The 13,543-nt window shown below is 41.9% G+C and overlaps 1 protein-coding gene across 7 annotated transcripts in view; it reads left to right on the top strand.

Moving 5' to 3' along the window:
* The window catches only part of FRMD3 (FERM domain containing 3), a 247,202-nt gene that overhangs the window by 152,412 nt on the left and 81,247 nt on the right, over positions 1–13,543 (top strand). For all 7 annotated transcript variants that reach the window (XM_081065847.1, XM_081065845.1, XM_081065850.1 and 4 more), the window contains 2 exons: positions 403–500; positions 6,874–6,997. In XM_081065847.1, the coding sequence (XP_080921973.1) occupies positions 403–500; positions 6,874–6,997 (222 nt within the window). The remainder of the gene's footprint in view (positions 1–402; positions 501–6,873; positions 6,998–13,543) is intronic.

The following is a 13,543-nucleotide window of genomic DNA, read 5'->3' as shown; positions in this document are numbered from 1 at the left end:
TGTATACTGATTGAGTCCATTTCCTGACTCTCCGTTTCACACGGAACCTGGGCAGCATGTACCTGAAATGCGGGTCATGGTGAGTGTGACTGGGTATCATTATGTGTGACTTCCCGCCAGGGATACCGGCTGCTGACCTGATGGCTTTTCTTGGTCCTTCTCATGTCTCTTTGAAAAGGACCGGCCACTCAGCTTTGGAAGCTGCCACAGACACTTCAGATTTTCCAAATCCACAGGGTCCCTCAGTTTTCCTCTGCTTGCCCTCCAGGGGGCTTGGCATGTCTCAGCCACTCCTTGCCACTGGGTAGGGCTCTGGTGACACAGGTGGGTAAAGCATGAACAGTTCTGCTTCTTCCAGGCCTTTGCCAAGACTTAGGGCAACTTTCTCCTTTTGTATTGCAGGTACCTTCTGTACCTGCAAATTAAAAGAGATATTTTCCATGGTCGACTGCTCTGCTCCTTCTCAGATGCTGCCTACCTGGGTGCTTGTATTGTTCAAGGTAAGTGTGGCTGAGGTAGCAACCCCCACCATTGTACTAGACTGTAGAGCTCTGGTGTTCAGAACCTCCCACCTGCTCTACCTGTGCCCATCCTGCCCATGTCCATGGTTTGAGGCCAGGCAGCACTGGCTACTCAGCAACCGAGCCTCTGGTTACCTTCCCTCCCAAACCGGTAAGGTCCTGGTGGAAGGCTGGGCTGCTGTGGTCACAGGGGCCTCTGCAAAAGCAGAGGGTCCTCAGGGCTCCATGTTAGAGCCCAGAATCTTTCTCTTTCAAAGGGAACAGAATGTGTGTGTGGGGACAGAGCCAGGAGTGTAGTTTCCTGGCTCTCAGCCTCACGTGGAAAGGTGCTGGACTCACGTGGAAAGGTGCTGGCTCGGGTAGTAAATGGCCATCAACTGTGAACAGATGGCCATCAGCTGTGGCTAGTTGGCCATCAGCTGTAACCAGTGAGCCATTGGCCACTAATATAACTGCCGTGGCTGCACTAGCAGCTAAGAATGGTGGCTGGGCTAGCAAACGCGGATTGTAGTTAGCACGGCAGATTGAAGTTAGCAAGTGGGGTTGGTTGGTTGGCAGAGAGAAGTGCACCGCAGGTTGCGAATTGTGTGGCTCCTGCTTCCTGTGTCTCAGCCCAGCCGCCAGCAAGACTATAGTGGTATGACTCCCCTATCTATGGCTCCGTGGGTGTTCCTTTTTGGCCTCACCATGTCCTGCGTTCTTGTGTGGGGAGCGGGAGCTGAGACCCTGCATGGCACACTGCATGACAGTGTGACTTTCTGAGGAGCTCTGAAAGGATGTGGGGTGTTCTGTGTTCTGAGCTCCGACGGCCTGCTATGGCATATGGGTCTGATGGGCATACTGAGCCAGGGGACACTATGTCCAGGAAGGTAGGTGTCAATTCAAACATTTGATATGAAATGTCAAAACTTTTACATTTCTTTATATACATATGTGTACGAATGTGTGTGTGTGTGTATTCATATGGGTACATGTATACTGTATCTAATTCTTCAGCTTTTCTAGTCATGTAGCATGGTGAGGGGAATACCAGGCTCACAGTCTGTTACACCATTTAGGTGTTCTGTTTCAGGTCAGTTAGGAGGCAGCTGGCAGCAGGGCATGTTTGGAGAGACCCGGATGATCCAGCCATTTGTAGCGTGAATGCTAATGATATGTTTATGAGAAAAGAGGAGGGCAGGGAGGGAAAGTAGAAGAGAGGAGGGTTGAGGGAAGGAGTGAGGGAGGAAAGGAGAGAGAGAGAAAGCGCGCACGAGAGAGAATACCTATACCACCTTATAAAGTGTTTGGAATAATGAAGGAGCCTAAGCAGATCATGCCAGTCATCTGCCTATCACAATTCCAAGCTTCATTCACAGCTTAAGAGAGATATCCATCATTCTCCCAAGGGGCAGACCCGTCCCCATGCAATGCTCTGTGCTATGAAATAGTCCATGGACCCGTTTTCAGCTGTGTGCTCCCTGAGCTTTCTGGAGTGTGTCTGTGCTGTTTTCCCCTTTCCCTGGGAGGGGAGACCTAGTGCTGGATAGCTGATTTAGGCAGATGTGTTAAAATCCTTGGAGATATTTAAGTTTAAAGTCAACTACAGTGATACCATGATGAGAAATAGTCCTTCCATCTGTCCTGAAATGAAGTATGTGCTTCCAAAAGCAGACTCTTTTACATCAGAGCTAAGGGAGGTGAAGACCCCACAGTTCTCCCCTTCCCTCTGAAGACGGCAAATTCCTAGTCTGGATGCACCGTCTTCCATAAGGGAAAATGGATCAATACTAATCCAAGCAGCAGACCTGCATGTGAGGATTTCAGAACACATTTAGGCATTAGTGAGTGATGGTCAGTTCTCCAAGGGCAAGCACAGTACAGATGTGTAATGGGAAACTGTCCATTCTGTTGTAAAACACAGCCACAACGGCTCCAGGCAGATGACTGGGGCCCTGTTTTATCCCTCCTCACTGTTTTCACTGACCACACATACTGAAGCTGTGCAGAAAGTAGAGTTGCAAATGGAATGCAGACCTCGAAAGGAGCATGGGCCCGTTGCAGCAAATCCAGTAACAACAGATTCATAAAGTTCTGTGTTGCTTGGGGTGCTACGTTAGCAGTTGTAGCGATCATTACAAATGCAGATAAAGGTCTGCTTTGTCAGAACTGCATCCCTGGAGAGAGAGTGATAGGGAATATAGAGTAAATGATTAGAAAGCAGGAAGCCATGTGACTTCTCATTGGCTTCTCATTTGCTGACACTCTTTGAAGGAGCATGTTTTAAGCTTCTGCAGATTCTGAGTGTTTGAAAAACAGGCAGCCACCCAGAGTTTTGCCCCCTGTACATACTGAATACAAAGAGCATATTCAACGCATGGCATGCATTTTCTTTCATAAATACCAACTGCAAAACAAACACACAGGACCCTAGGGATCTATTTCTACCTTTTCTTGGGAAAAATATTTTTCTTCTTCCTTCTGCAGAACAGCACCAGGGCGGGATTATTGTTCTCATCTCCTCTGCCTGGTGTTTTCAACCCCTGAGGGCCTATGGCTCCTTCTAGATATTCAGAACTCAGTGCAGATGTTGCTTCCTTTGAGAAGTCCTCCTGGACTACTCAAGTAGCCTCCCTCTTGCACATCATGCTTTCTCACACCCGATTTGTTGTCTTCTAAGCACGTGTATCTGAACAAACCTTTTGAGTTGCTTTTGGACTTATTATGCATCACCTCCCTCCCCCCACAACTGCCACTCCTGGTGTAGAATCTAAATTCCATGGAAAGTAGGACTCTCGGTGCCTTTTTTACTGCAGTACCTCTGTGTCTGGTACACAGTAAGTTCACCACTGAATATGTTAAGTGAACAAGGACGCTTGCCTAAACTGCACCAACATACACTTTATTTCTATACTTGGGAAAGAGTGGTTGGTTCACTATGTATGTATGTATGTATGTATGTATGTATATATGTATGTATGTATGCATGCATGTGCTTCCTGAACATTTATTGAACAGCTGATAGGTGGCAGGCACTGCAATACAGAGTCCCTGAGGGCGGGAGGGGGCAGGAGACAGACAAGTAAATAGGCAGTTGTGATGATGTGTTAATGGGTAGGTAGAGAGACATGCCCTCCTGCTGTGACCTCAGAGGGCCCTGAAGGAGTAGGCCCTGGGGCTGTAAAGTCCTGTAGCTCAAGTTCTTTGATACAGTGGGAGGAGTCCTCTCCACACCAGGGGACATGCCCGGTGCTAGGTGTGCCTTTTCTACTTACCATCACCCAGTCACACTAATCCTTTTGCTCCAACTCTTTGGATTTTTCTCACAGTTAAATTCTCTTAAAAATGTTCTAGGGCCTATGTCAACTCACAAACCATCCAATGTGCTTTATGTCATTTGTCACAACTTGACTGTCAACATCATGTGTAGAAGAGAGAAGAAGGACAAGCCGCTTACCCAACTTCTCTTGGTATTTATTAGAAAACAAAATTTGAATAGTTAGAAATCCTCAGTCATTTATAAACTGTCTTTTGCTTCAGGTGAAGTCAGAATTAAAGATAAGCTTTCAGGGACAAGAAAGCAGGGCCTGTGATGGGGGAGGTGTTGGCATTTACCTTGTCAGCACCCTATGTGGGCTCCGTGGCATTTCTTCTCTTAGATTTCTGGCATTTTCCAGACTACTTATTTGCAGTGTTGAGCAGAACAAGTCCATTGACTTCACAAAATTTCCTGCAAAGACAAGTGCCCCCACAAACATCACTGTCCCTCACCAGCCACCATACAAACGAATGTTTGAATTGAAGACAGCTCAGTTTTTCCTATTAGTGGTCCATTCCCTATGGAAAATGGAGGTATCGGGTTGTACTATCTCCTAAATTTTAGGCTCATCGCTAGCTCACTGGTGTGTGTGTGTGTGTATGTATTCATGTGTGTTTCTTTTGGAACTTGAGTTAATATCAGTTTGTAGCCCATTCTCATCATTCATCCCTTTGAAATCATCTACCATATTTCCCTGAAAATAAGACCTAGCCGGACAGTCAGCTCTAGTGCGTCTTTTGGAGCAAAAATTAATATAAGACCAGGTCTTATATTATAAATAATATAATGGAGGACCGGGTCTTATATAAGACTGGGTCTTGTATTACTATAAGACCCGGTCTTGTAGTAAAATAATCTAAGACTGGGTCTTATATTAATTTTTGCTCCAAAAGATGCATTAGAGTTGATTGTCTGGCTAGGTCTTATTTTCAGGCAAACACAGTATAGATTGATTGATTTTCCTTTTTTCACTGTTCTCCATTTCTATTCCTAAAGGCTACAGCAGGTTCATACAGATCTTTGACTTTGCATATGTCCTTGTAAAATGATTCATTTTGTTTTGTGTGTATACACTTTTAAGTTTCATAAATTAAATGGGGCTGTAGAACTGATTTTATTCCTTCCTTTTTATACTCAGAGTCCTGTTTTGGGAGATCTATTTACATTGCTCGGTATACATCTATTTTGTTGCTTTTAATTGCTACAGAGTGTCTGGAGGGTGCGTCACCCATGTTTTATTTATTGCTCCCACCAACAATGAACACACAAGTTGCTTCCATATCCTTTTTTTGCACCCAGAGTTTTTCTAGAATATATGCCCAGAAGTGGGATTTCTGGATCATATATTTGAGTAACTACTCTTAGCTTGTTCTCTAGAAGAGCTACATGCATCAAGAGTCCTTCAGAAATATACTATTTCCATTTCCTCATGTCTCTGCCAGCACATAGAATCATCTGACTTCCTAAACTTTTTGCCAATCTTATAGGTATAAAATGATATTTAGTTGTTTTGGTTTGCATAGCTCTGATTACTGATGAGTTTGAGCATGTCTCCATACACTAGCCCTTTTGGTTTCCCCTTCTGTGAACTGGCTGTTTATATCCTTTGACCATTTTCCTATTGGTTTTCCTGCCTGTTTTCTTACTGATTTATAGGGATTTCTTCTTTATTCTAGATATTAAGCCCTATCACCTTTCGATTTGGCAAATATATTCTTTCAGCTTGTCTTCTGTTATTTCAACTATGATGTCCTTTAATGAATAGAAATATTTAAATTTTGATATGATGAAATTAATCAATTTCCCACCTATAGTTGATGGTATTTTGGGTCTTATTTTAAAAGTTCTTCTTCATGTGATATGCATTTTAGGTTGTTTTAAGAACTCTATAATTTGAATTCTATTAAAAAGCTTTAAAGAGCTTTGCTTTCCTTCCAGTTTTGTCCTTTTACAACCATTAGATGATTCAACAATGAAGGGACAGTAGGTACAAATTACAGAGTTGGATGTGATTTTGCAGATGTGCTCAACAGCATATTGATTTTTTTGTCTATTTCAAAGTCATGTTGGTGATCAAGTTTTTTTAATACAATCTTCCTACCATCTTTGATCCACTCTCCTGGGTCCATTTCTGCCTGAGATACTTAACTCTTCTGTCTCATTGTCCTTATTGAGTTTATGGAATCAGTACAAGGCATTGCCACTGCCAGAACATCACGTTTGTTGCTCCAGGCTGTGGTCCAGGCAGACCCTAGGTCCCTCCTCTCCCAGACCCTCTGAGTGCTTAGAGATGTGCAGGCATTTCTTTTTATACTTAAAGACCCTCCAGATGTGCCCTATATTAGAATCCAGCAACAACCTTAATCTGGTATGCTCATCCATACTTTCATGCACACTTTAATGTGAAGAGCAACCCATTTTTTTTTAAGTGCAATCGTCTTGGGTACCTTCACGTTGTGATTTTTCATTGAATGAGCCACACCTACACAAATCTTAGTGCAGGCAGCTCCAGCCAGGGAACTCCTAGACTCAGAGAAAATTAACTGTGAAAGGAACCTTGAGGGACATCCAGTTGTTTCCAATTAGAGGTGCTGTACCACCTGCTATCCTGGGGATCATTTGGAAGTAGTGGGGGTGGGTAGCATTTTTGGTAATTACAATAACTGAGTATACCATTAGCACTTAGTACCTGAAGGGTAGGGGTGCTAAATGTGCTACCATGCTTGGAAAGTATGCAACAATAAAGACTTGTTTAGCCCCAATAGTGCCCAATTAAGGAATAATGCCAATAGTACCCTATTGAGAAACAATGATTTAAATTCCTTTATTGGATAGGTGAAGAAAATGAGACTGAGAAAGATTGACAAGCGCCCAAGCTCATGCAGCTAGATCTGAACTAGAATATAAGCTAGTTATATCATTCCATGGATATGAATTCATTTTTTGGGGTGAGCTCCTTTCAAGCTCTCCTTTTGGGTTGCAGGAGCTATTCCATGTGTACCCTGTTCTTGTTTTTAATCTTTCTCTCTTTCTTTATTTTTTTACTGCTTACAGCTGAGCTCGGTGATTACGATCCTGATGAACATACTGAGAATTACATCAGTGAGTTTGAGATTTTCCCCAAGCAGTCACAGAAGCTGGAAAGAAAAATAGCAGAAATCCATAAAAATGAACTCAGGTAATAGGGGTAGCTATTTGTAAGAACGGGAGAGGTGCCAACACATTCTTACTGTGGGGGATGTGGAAACCATGTTGTGAAGTAAGGATATTTGTAAAGTATGGGCCGACTGTTTCGGGGGGCAGAGCAGTATTTCTGGGCACTGTCAAGGTCCTCCATGAACAATAGTCTCCATAACGTGCGATCCCCCGGGTAGCTGTTTATGAACCGTCAGCAGTGATCAAAGCCATATATTTTCTTAACGGTTTTAACCACTCTGAGTTTCTGAAAGAGAAGTCAAGGGTAAATAAGTAATCCTTTCTATTTTGAAGTTTGCATGGCCTCTTCCCCTCCTGTGGTCACTGCTGGAAGCCTTGTTGACTCCAAGTAGAGTATATTCCCTCAACAGGTTTTCTTTAGCTCAGCTGCTTTCAGGATGACAAATTCAGTGCCTGCTCATCTTTCCCTTGTCTGTGATGCTCCAGGATGATTGCTAACTACAGACTAGTAATGGCAGGAGTAGCAAAACTAAATATAGTTTTCACTGTGTCCCAGACATTATTCCAATTACTTGCACATATTGACTCATTTAATCTTCACAACAACCTAGGAGATAGGTGTCATGGTTATTCCCATTTTACAGATGAGGGAGCTGAGGCACAGAGAGATAAGCATCTTACCCAAGATTACACAGCTAGCAAGTGGCAGAGGCAGGATTTGAATCCAGGCAGCCTGGCTCCATTGTCTGTGCTCTCCAGCATTGTGTGATGCCTCCACTCTGCATAGGCTGCCAGGAATGAAGTGAAGCACGCATAGGAATCATCGACAATTTATAATTCCGGTAACTTAGGTCTTCTAGTCTGCAACAAGAATTTAGATCTGTACAAATCACAGAAAAATTCATTTTGATAATAATAGCAAGCATGAGCTATGACAAGTACTGATGAAGAACCGCAAGAACTGAGATGCTTCTATCTTCTGGGCCTTCAGTAATTATAAAAATATTAGTGTCACTGGATTATGAATTCTGGAACAAATTACTGTCCCTTTGTGAGGGCTTGCTAGAGCTCCCTGCTTTATGCAGGCACTCCCCCTTCTGGTGAGTCTGAGAAGAGTATACATGTGGGCATGAAAGGTGGCAGCATGTTTCAGCTTGTAAAACATGACCTTAATTCTTAGAGATAAAGATGGTTAGACATCAAAACATTGTACCAATTGCAGAAAGCAACATACCGCCTCTATGGTAATACCTTGAGCTACTCCCAGTTGTGCTTTCTCAGACTAGAAACGACGGTAGTACCTACCTTGCAGAGTTTGGAAGGACTAACTGGGGTAATGCACATAAGACTCTCAGCACAGTGTTTTGACATCCCGTGAGTGTTCAACAAATGTTTGCAATTATCATATGCTCCGAGCATTTGAGGCCCTGCAAAATCTGGTCACAACTTTCAATTTCCATCTCTTCTCCTACCAAGTCACACAATGGATGTGACTCCTCTGTCTAAATGGTCCACATACCCCACAACTGGATGTTGGAACTTTATTTAACCTCTGGCAAGTTCGTCCCAAAAATATAAAAAGAGTAGTAAAAGTGTCAGATATTTTCAACAAAGCTTTTCATTAGGAGACAATGGCTCAAGGACTTGCCTTGTTAGTAGTTGAGTCAGGACATGAACCTTGCTCTTATTTGAAACTAACACGCTTGCTCTTATCCACAATGCTGAGCAGTCATAGGGCCATAGGCTGGTCTTGCTGGTGTTGCGCAGTGATCACCGTGGTAATGGCACCAGAGGGTGGAGACTGTGGGCAGGAGGACCAGTTAGTTATTGCTGTGGTCCAAACAAGAGATGCCATGGACATGAAAAAGAACAGGACTGGAGAACATTGAAAGAAGTCTGAGGGAAAATTGCAGCAAGACTTAGTGGCCCTCTGCATTGCTAAATGACTAAATGAGTGCATCAAAGAAGATTCCAGATGATTGTTTTTTTAATAATCAGAAAGCTGTAGATTGGCTCTTGTGCCAGCACCTGAATTTGTTGATAACTGTGAAAGTGGTCATCACGTACTTAGCGAATAGGGTGGGTCATCAATCAGCCATAGTTTATAGATCTTGGAAGTAAATGCCATGACTTGATCAAAGCTGCTGTTCTGTGTCACCACACATTTGTAACATCGAGAAAGCCCTTGTAAAGAAGTCAAAGTTGTATGTCTAAAGGAAGAAACAGCCAGAAATCACACGACATTGCAAAGACAGTTACAGAGCGTACTTTCCTATGTATTTTTGTTACTCCTCCTCAAGTAGTTGTTCATTTCCTTTTGCATCAGTGCAGCAGAGATTTTAGGTTTGGATGGGAAGATAAGAACAGAACAAGTACAGAAGAGGAGGGGCTTTCTAGAATCGGGTGGAAACCTACTGTAGAGACTGAAGTTACTCTGGGGGTTCAGTGAAACTTTTGTACACAGATTGTGTGGTTTAGGACAAGAAAGGTTTATTTCTTACTCTGCCATGTGTCCACCATAGGTCAGCTGGGCGGGGACTCTGCTCATCATTGTCACTCAGAGCAGTCCCAAGCTTGAATTTGCCAGTTGTTGAGCCAAAGGGGAAAGAGAGATCTAGAAGGTCTTGCTTCAGCTTGGAAGTGATACATGTCCATTTAACCGCTATGGCCACAACTTCCATTTAACCACTATGGCCACAACTAGTCACATGGTTCCACCCAAGAGCAAGGAACTGCAATTCTATGAGGTGTCCAGAAGTGCAAACTGGAAACAGATGGCAAATAGCTTTCAAAAGCCTTCATGATACTATTAACTAATAGTTTTTAAAATAGACTTTATTTTTTAGAGCAATTTTAGATGCATAGCAAAATTGAGTGGAAGGCACAGAAACCTGTACCCTTTGCACGGCTTCCCCCATTATCAACGACCCCCCACCAGAGTGGTACATTCGTTACAACTGATGAACTTACATTTACACATTATCACACACAGTCCATAGTTTACTTCAGGGTTTACTCTTGGTGGTGTACATTCTATGAGTATAACAATACTATAATGTCACGCATCTACCAATATAGTAAGTATCATATAGAATACTTTTACTGCCCTAAAAAATTCTCTGTGTTCTGCCTCTTCATCCCTCCCTCCCCTGCTTACCCTTGGCATCCACTGATCTTTTTACTGTCTCCATAGTTTTGCCTTTTCCCAAATGTCATGTAGTTGGGTCCATACAGTATGTAACCTTTTCAGATTGGTTTCTTTCAATTCAAGGATCCTCCATGTCTTTTCCTTGATAGCTCATTTTGCTGCTGAATAATACCCCTTGTCTGGATGTACCACTGTTTATTTATCCATTCACCTACTGAAGGACATTTTGGTTACTTCCAAGTTTTGGCAGTTATGAATGAAGCTGTTATAAACACCTATGTGCAGACTTCTGTGTGGACATAAATTTTCAGCTCCTTTGGGTAAATACCAAGGATTTTTCTGGATTGTATGGTTAGAGTATATTTCGTTTTGTAAGAAACTACCAAACTGTCTTCTAAAGTGGCTGTACCATTTTGCTTCCTCACCAGCAATGAATCAGAGTTCCCATTGCTCCACATCTTTGCCAGCATTTGGTGTTGTCAGTGTTCTAGATTTTGGCCATTGTAATAGGTATGAAGCTAATAGAGTTTTATTTAGAAAGATTTTATAGAGGCATGTTTGGGCCTCTTAATATTCTGTGAACTAGAGGATGTGGAGATGTATGCTTCACATTATTGAATAGATGTCAGTGCTAAAACCCACTGAGGTAGCATGCTTCTTCTAGATCGGGGTAGTTAATATATTTTTTTATTTATTTCTGGGTTGTATGGTCTCTTTTGCAGCTACTGAGTTCTGCTTTTGCACAGCAAAAGAAGACAGACTATGCATAAATAAGTGGGCTGTAATTCAATAAAACTTTGTTGGCAAATTGGATGGTGGGGCCCAGTTTGACCTATGGGTTTTAGTGTGTTGACCTCTGTTCTAAACATGCAGCAGAGCAGGTCTAAAATCAATTTCTACTTTAGTCTTCTGCCTATATAGATAATTTGAAGACAATAAGAGCCATATTTGTTTTCAAAACTACGTGTAAAAAAGAAACTCTTGTCATTTACAGATTTCACTTGAGTTTGGTCTGCAGACATGAGGTCCTAGCACGAGGTACTGCTTTAGACATAAGTAATTCCTCTTTCTAGAGCCCTCTGTTGGCTGAAGGACACCATTGCCACAATTCGTGGGGAAAGGACAGTTCTGTTATTTTTTACTCTTCTTGGTTTCCGTTTTCCACAGCTTTAATCATGGCTGTCTGGGTTAAAAGGGAGTACCCATTCTATTAGTCCTGAGGGTGCGTGGAGGGGGGTTGAAGATCAAAAATAAGATTGATTTCACTATCAGAAACCCTGATATACTTTTCTGAAGGCTTTCCTAGAGTTTCTATTCAGCTAATCCTCTCATCACCAGTTCATCAGGTTTCTCATTGGAGACCACGATATTTGGATCAGCTTCAGTCACAGGTCATCAGCTTTTAAACATTCAAAAAGTTCAATTGGAGGTTTTGATGAAGTACAGTAGTCCCTCCTTATCTGTGGTTTTGCTTTCCACAGTTTCTTCCCCATCAACTTCCCCCGTCAACTGCGGTCCAAAAATATTAAATGGAATATTATGGAAATAAAAAATACATAAGTTTTAATTTGTGAGCTATTCTGAATAACATGATGAAACTTCACACTGTCCTGCTCCCTCCCCTGGGATGTGAATCATTCCTTTATCTAGCACGTCATCTTACCTTATCACAAGAAGAAGAAGGGTGAGTACAGTACAATGAGATAGTTTGAGAACGAGACCAGATTCGCATAACTTTTATTGCAGTATATTGTTATAATTATTTCATTTTATTATTAGTTATTCTTATTCATCTCTTACTGTGTATAATTTATAAATTAAACTTTATCATAGGTATGTATGCATAGGAAAAAACGGTATATGTAAGGTTCCGTACTCTCCACGATTTCAGGCATCTACTGGGGGTCTTGGAATGAATCCCTCATGGATAAGGGGGGGGCTACTGTATATTCTTTGCCCTTAAAGAGAAGAAAAATCATCCAATTATCCATCACTATAATGACTAATGCAGTGAAGTTTGTGCTGGAATCAATAATGACACTGAGTGTATTTTAAACAGAGTCATTATCTCTTTTTATTTCTCAAAACTCACATTTTCTGTAAATCATGTGCTGTGGCTTCCTGTCAAGGATTTGTAGTCTCAAAAATGTCTAGCTTTCTCGAAATAAGTGCCCTGCTATGATAAATAACTTTCTACCTATGCTTCTGATGGATAGATCACAAGGGCCTCCTTAGGAAATGTTTTTGTGCAGTTTTGAGAGAGTGTATATTGTGTAAAAGTAAGAGGGGAAATGTCAGATTATTTTATAGTTCTAATCTTTCTTAAACTATGCTTTTCCTCTGTTATCTCTCCTCCCCCCTCCCTGTATCCTTTTCTTTCTCAAGTCTGTCATTCCAAAACCCTAGAATCTCTCTCCTGGTAGGTTGTAAACTCCATATCCATTCTCTGTTGTTACTTGGCATTACACCCTTCTTAGGAAGGGAAGACAGAACAATTTGGCATCAAATACTCCTCCTGTAAACACTAAATCCTTGAATTATGTAGCCTAGAGTCAGGGACATTTCTAGGGAGGGTTAGGCCAGGGACAAATGATGTGAGCACCTAAGCCATCGATATTTTTTTATACAGATGAAAAAAAATCTGGCAAACGTGACTTGAAGGGAAAAAAGCAATCACTGAAGTACAACATGGCTATGAAGAACGAGAGAGGGGGCAGTATCAAAAGCTGGAATTAGCCATTTCTAAATACATCTTTGATTGCCTCTGAAATGTGATTCTAAATTACACAGAGTCAAAGACTTTTTGAACTTTTGATGAGACTATAACAGTGTGTTTATCCACTCATCAATCCACACACCCATCCGTGATTCATCCAAATACCCATGCTTCTATCCATCTGTCTGTCCATCCATACATGTACCCACCCACGATACATACATCCATTCATCTATCCATCACTCTTTTCATGCAACAAATATTTATGGAGGGGCAGCCATATGTCAGGAACTGTAGGAGTGTTGGATGACCTGGCCCAGTAACCTTCCACTGCTTCACCACCAAGCTGTGCTCTACTTCCTCGTCTACGCTCCCCCGTGACCTCATGTTTTGAAAGGTTTTGTCTAAAAAACAATATTCATGAAGCAGCAGTTAATTTGCTTCCTAATTTTTATTAGTCATACACAGCTACAACTGCCATCCAGAGCCTTTGAATATCAAGAAGTAACAAACCCAAAACAAACTTAATGTCCAGTTATTACACTTAAGGGACTCTTGGAGTTCAAAGCAGGGGTTATAAAGTGACAGTCCCTGAACTATACTTGGACCCAGGTGGATGTTCAAATAATAGTTTTAAAAAATGGAACCGCTTGCCATAAGTTCTACTTTTACTTGCAACTGGAGGATTTGGTACCACTAGGCCT

The sequence above is a fragment of the Rhinolophus hipposideros genome (genome assembly GCF_964194185.1).
Source record: "Rhinolophus hipposideros genome assembly, chromosome: 11".
Classification (NCBI taxonomy): domain Eukaryota; kingdom Metazoa; phylum Chordata; class Mammalia; order Chiroptera; family Rhinolophidae; genus Rhinolophus; species Rhinolophus hipposideros.
Note: the sequence above shows the minus strand (reverse complement) of the source record. Positions and strands in the feature narration are given on the sequence as shown.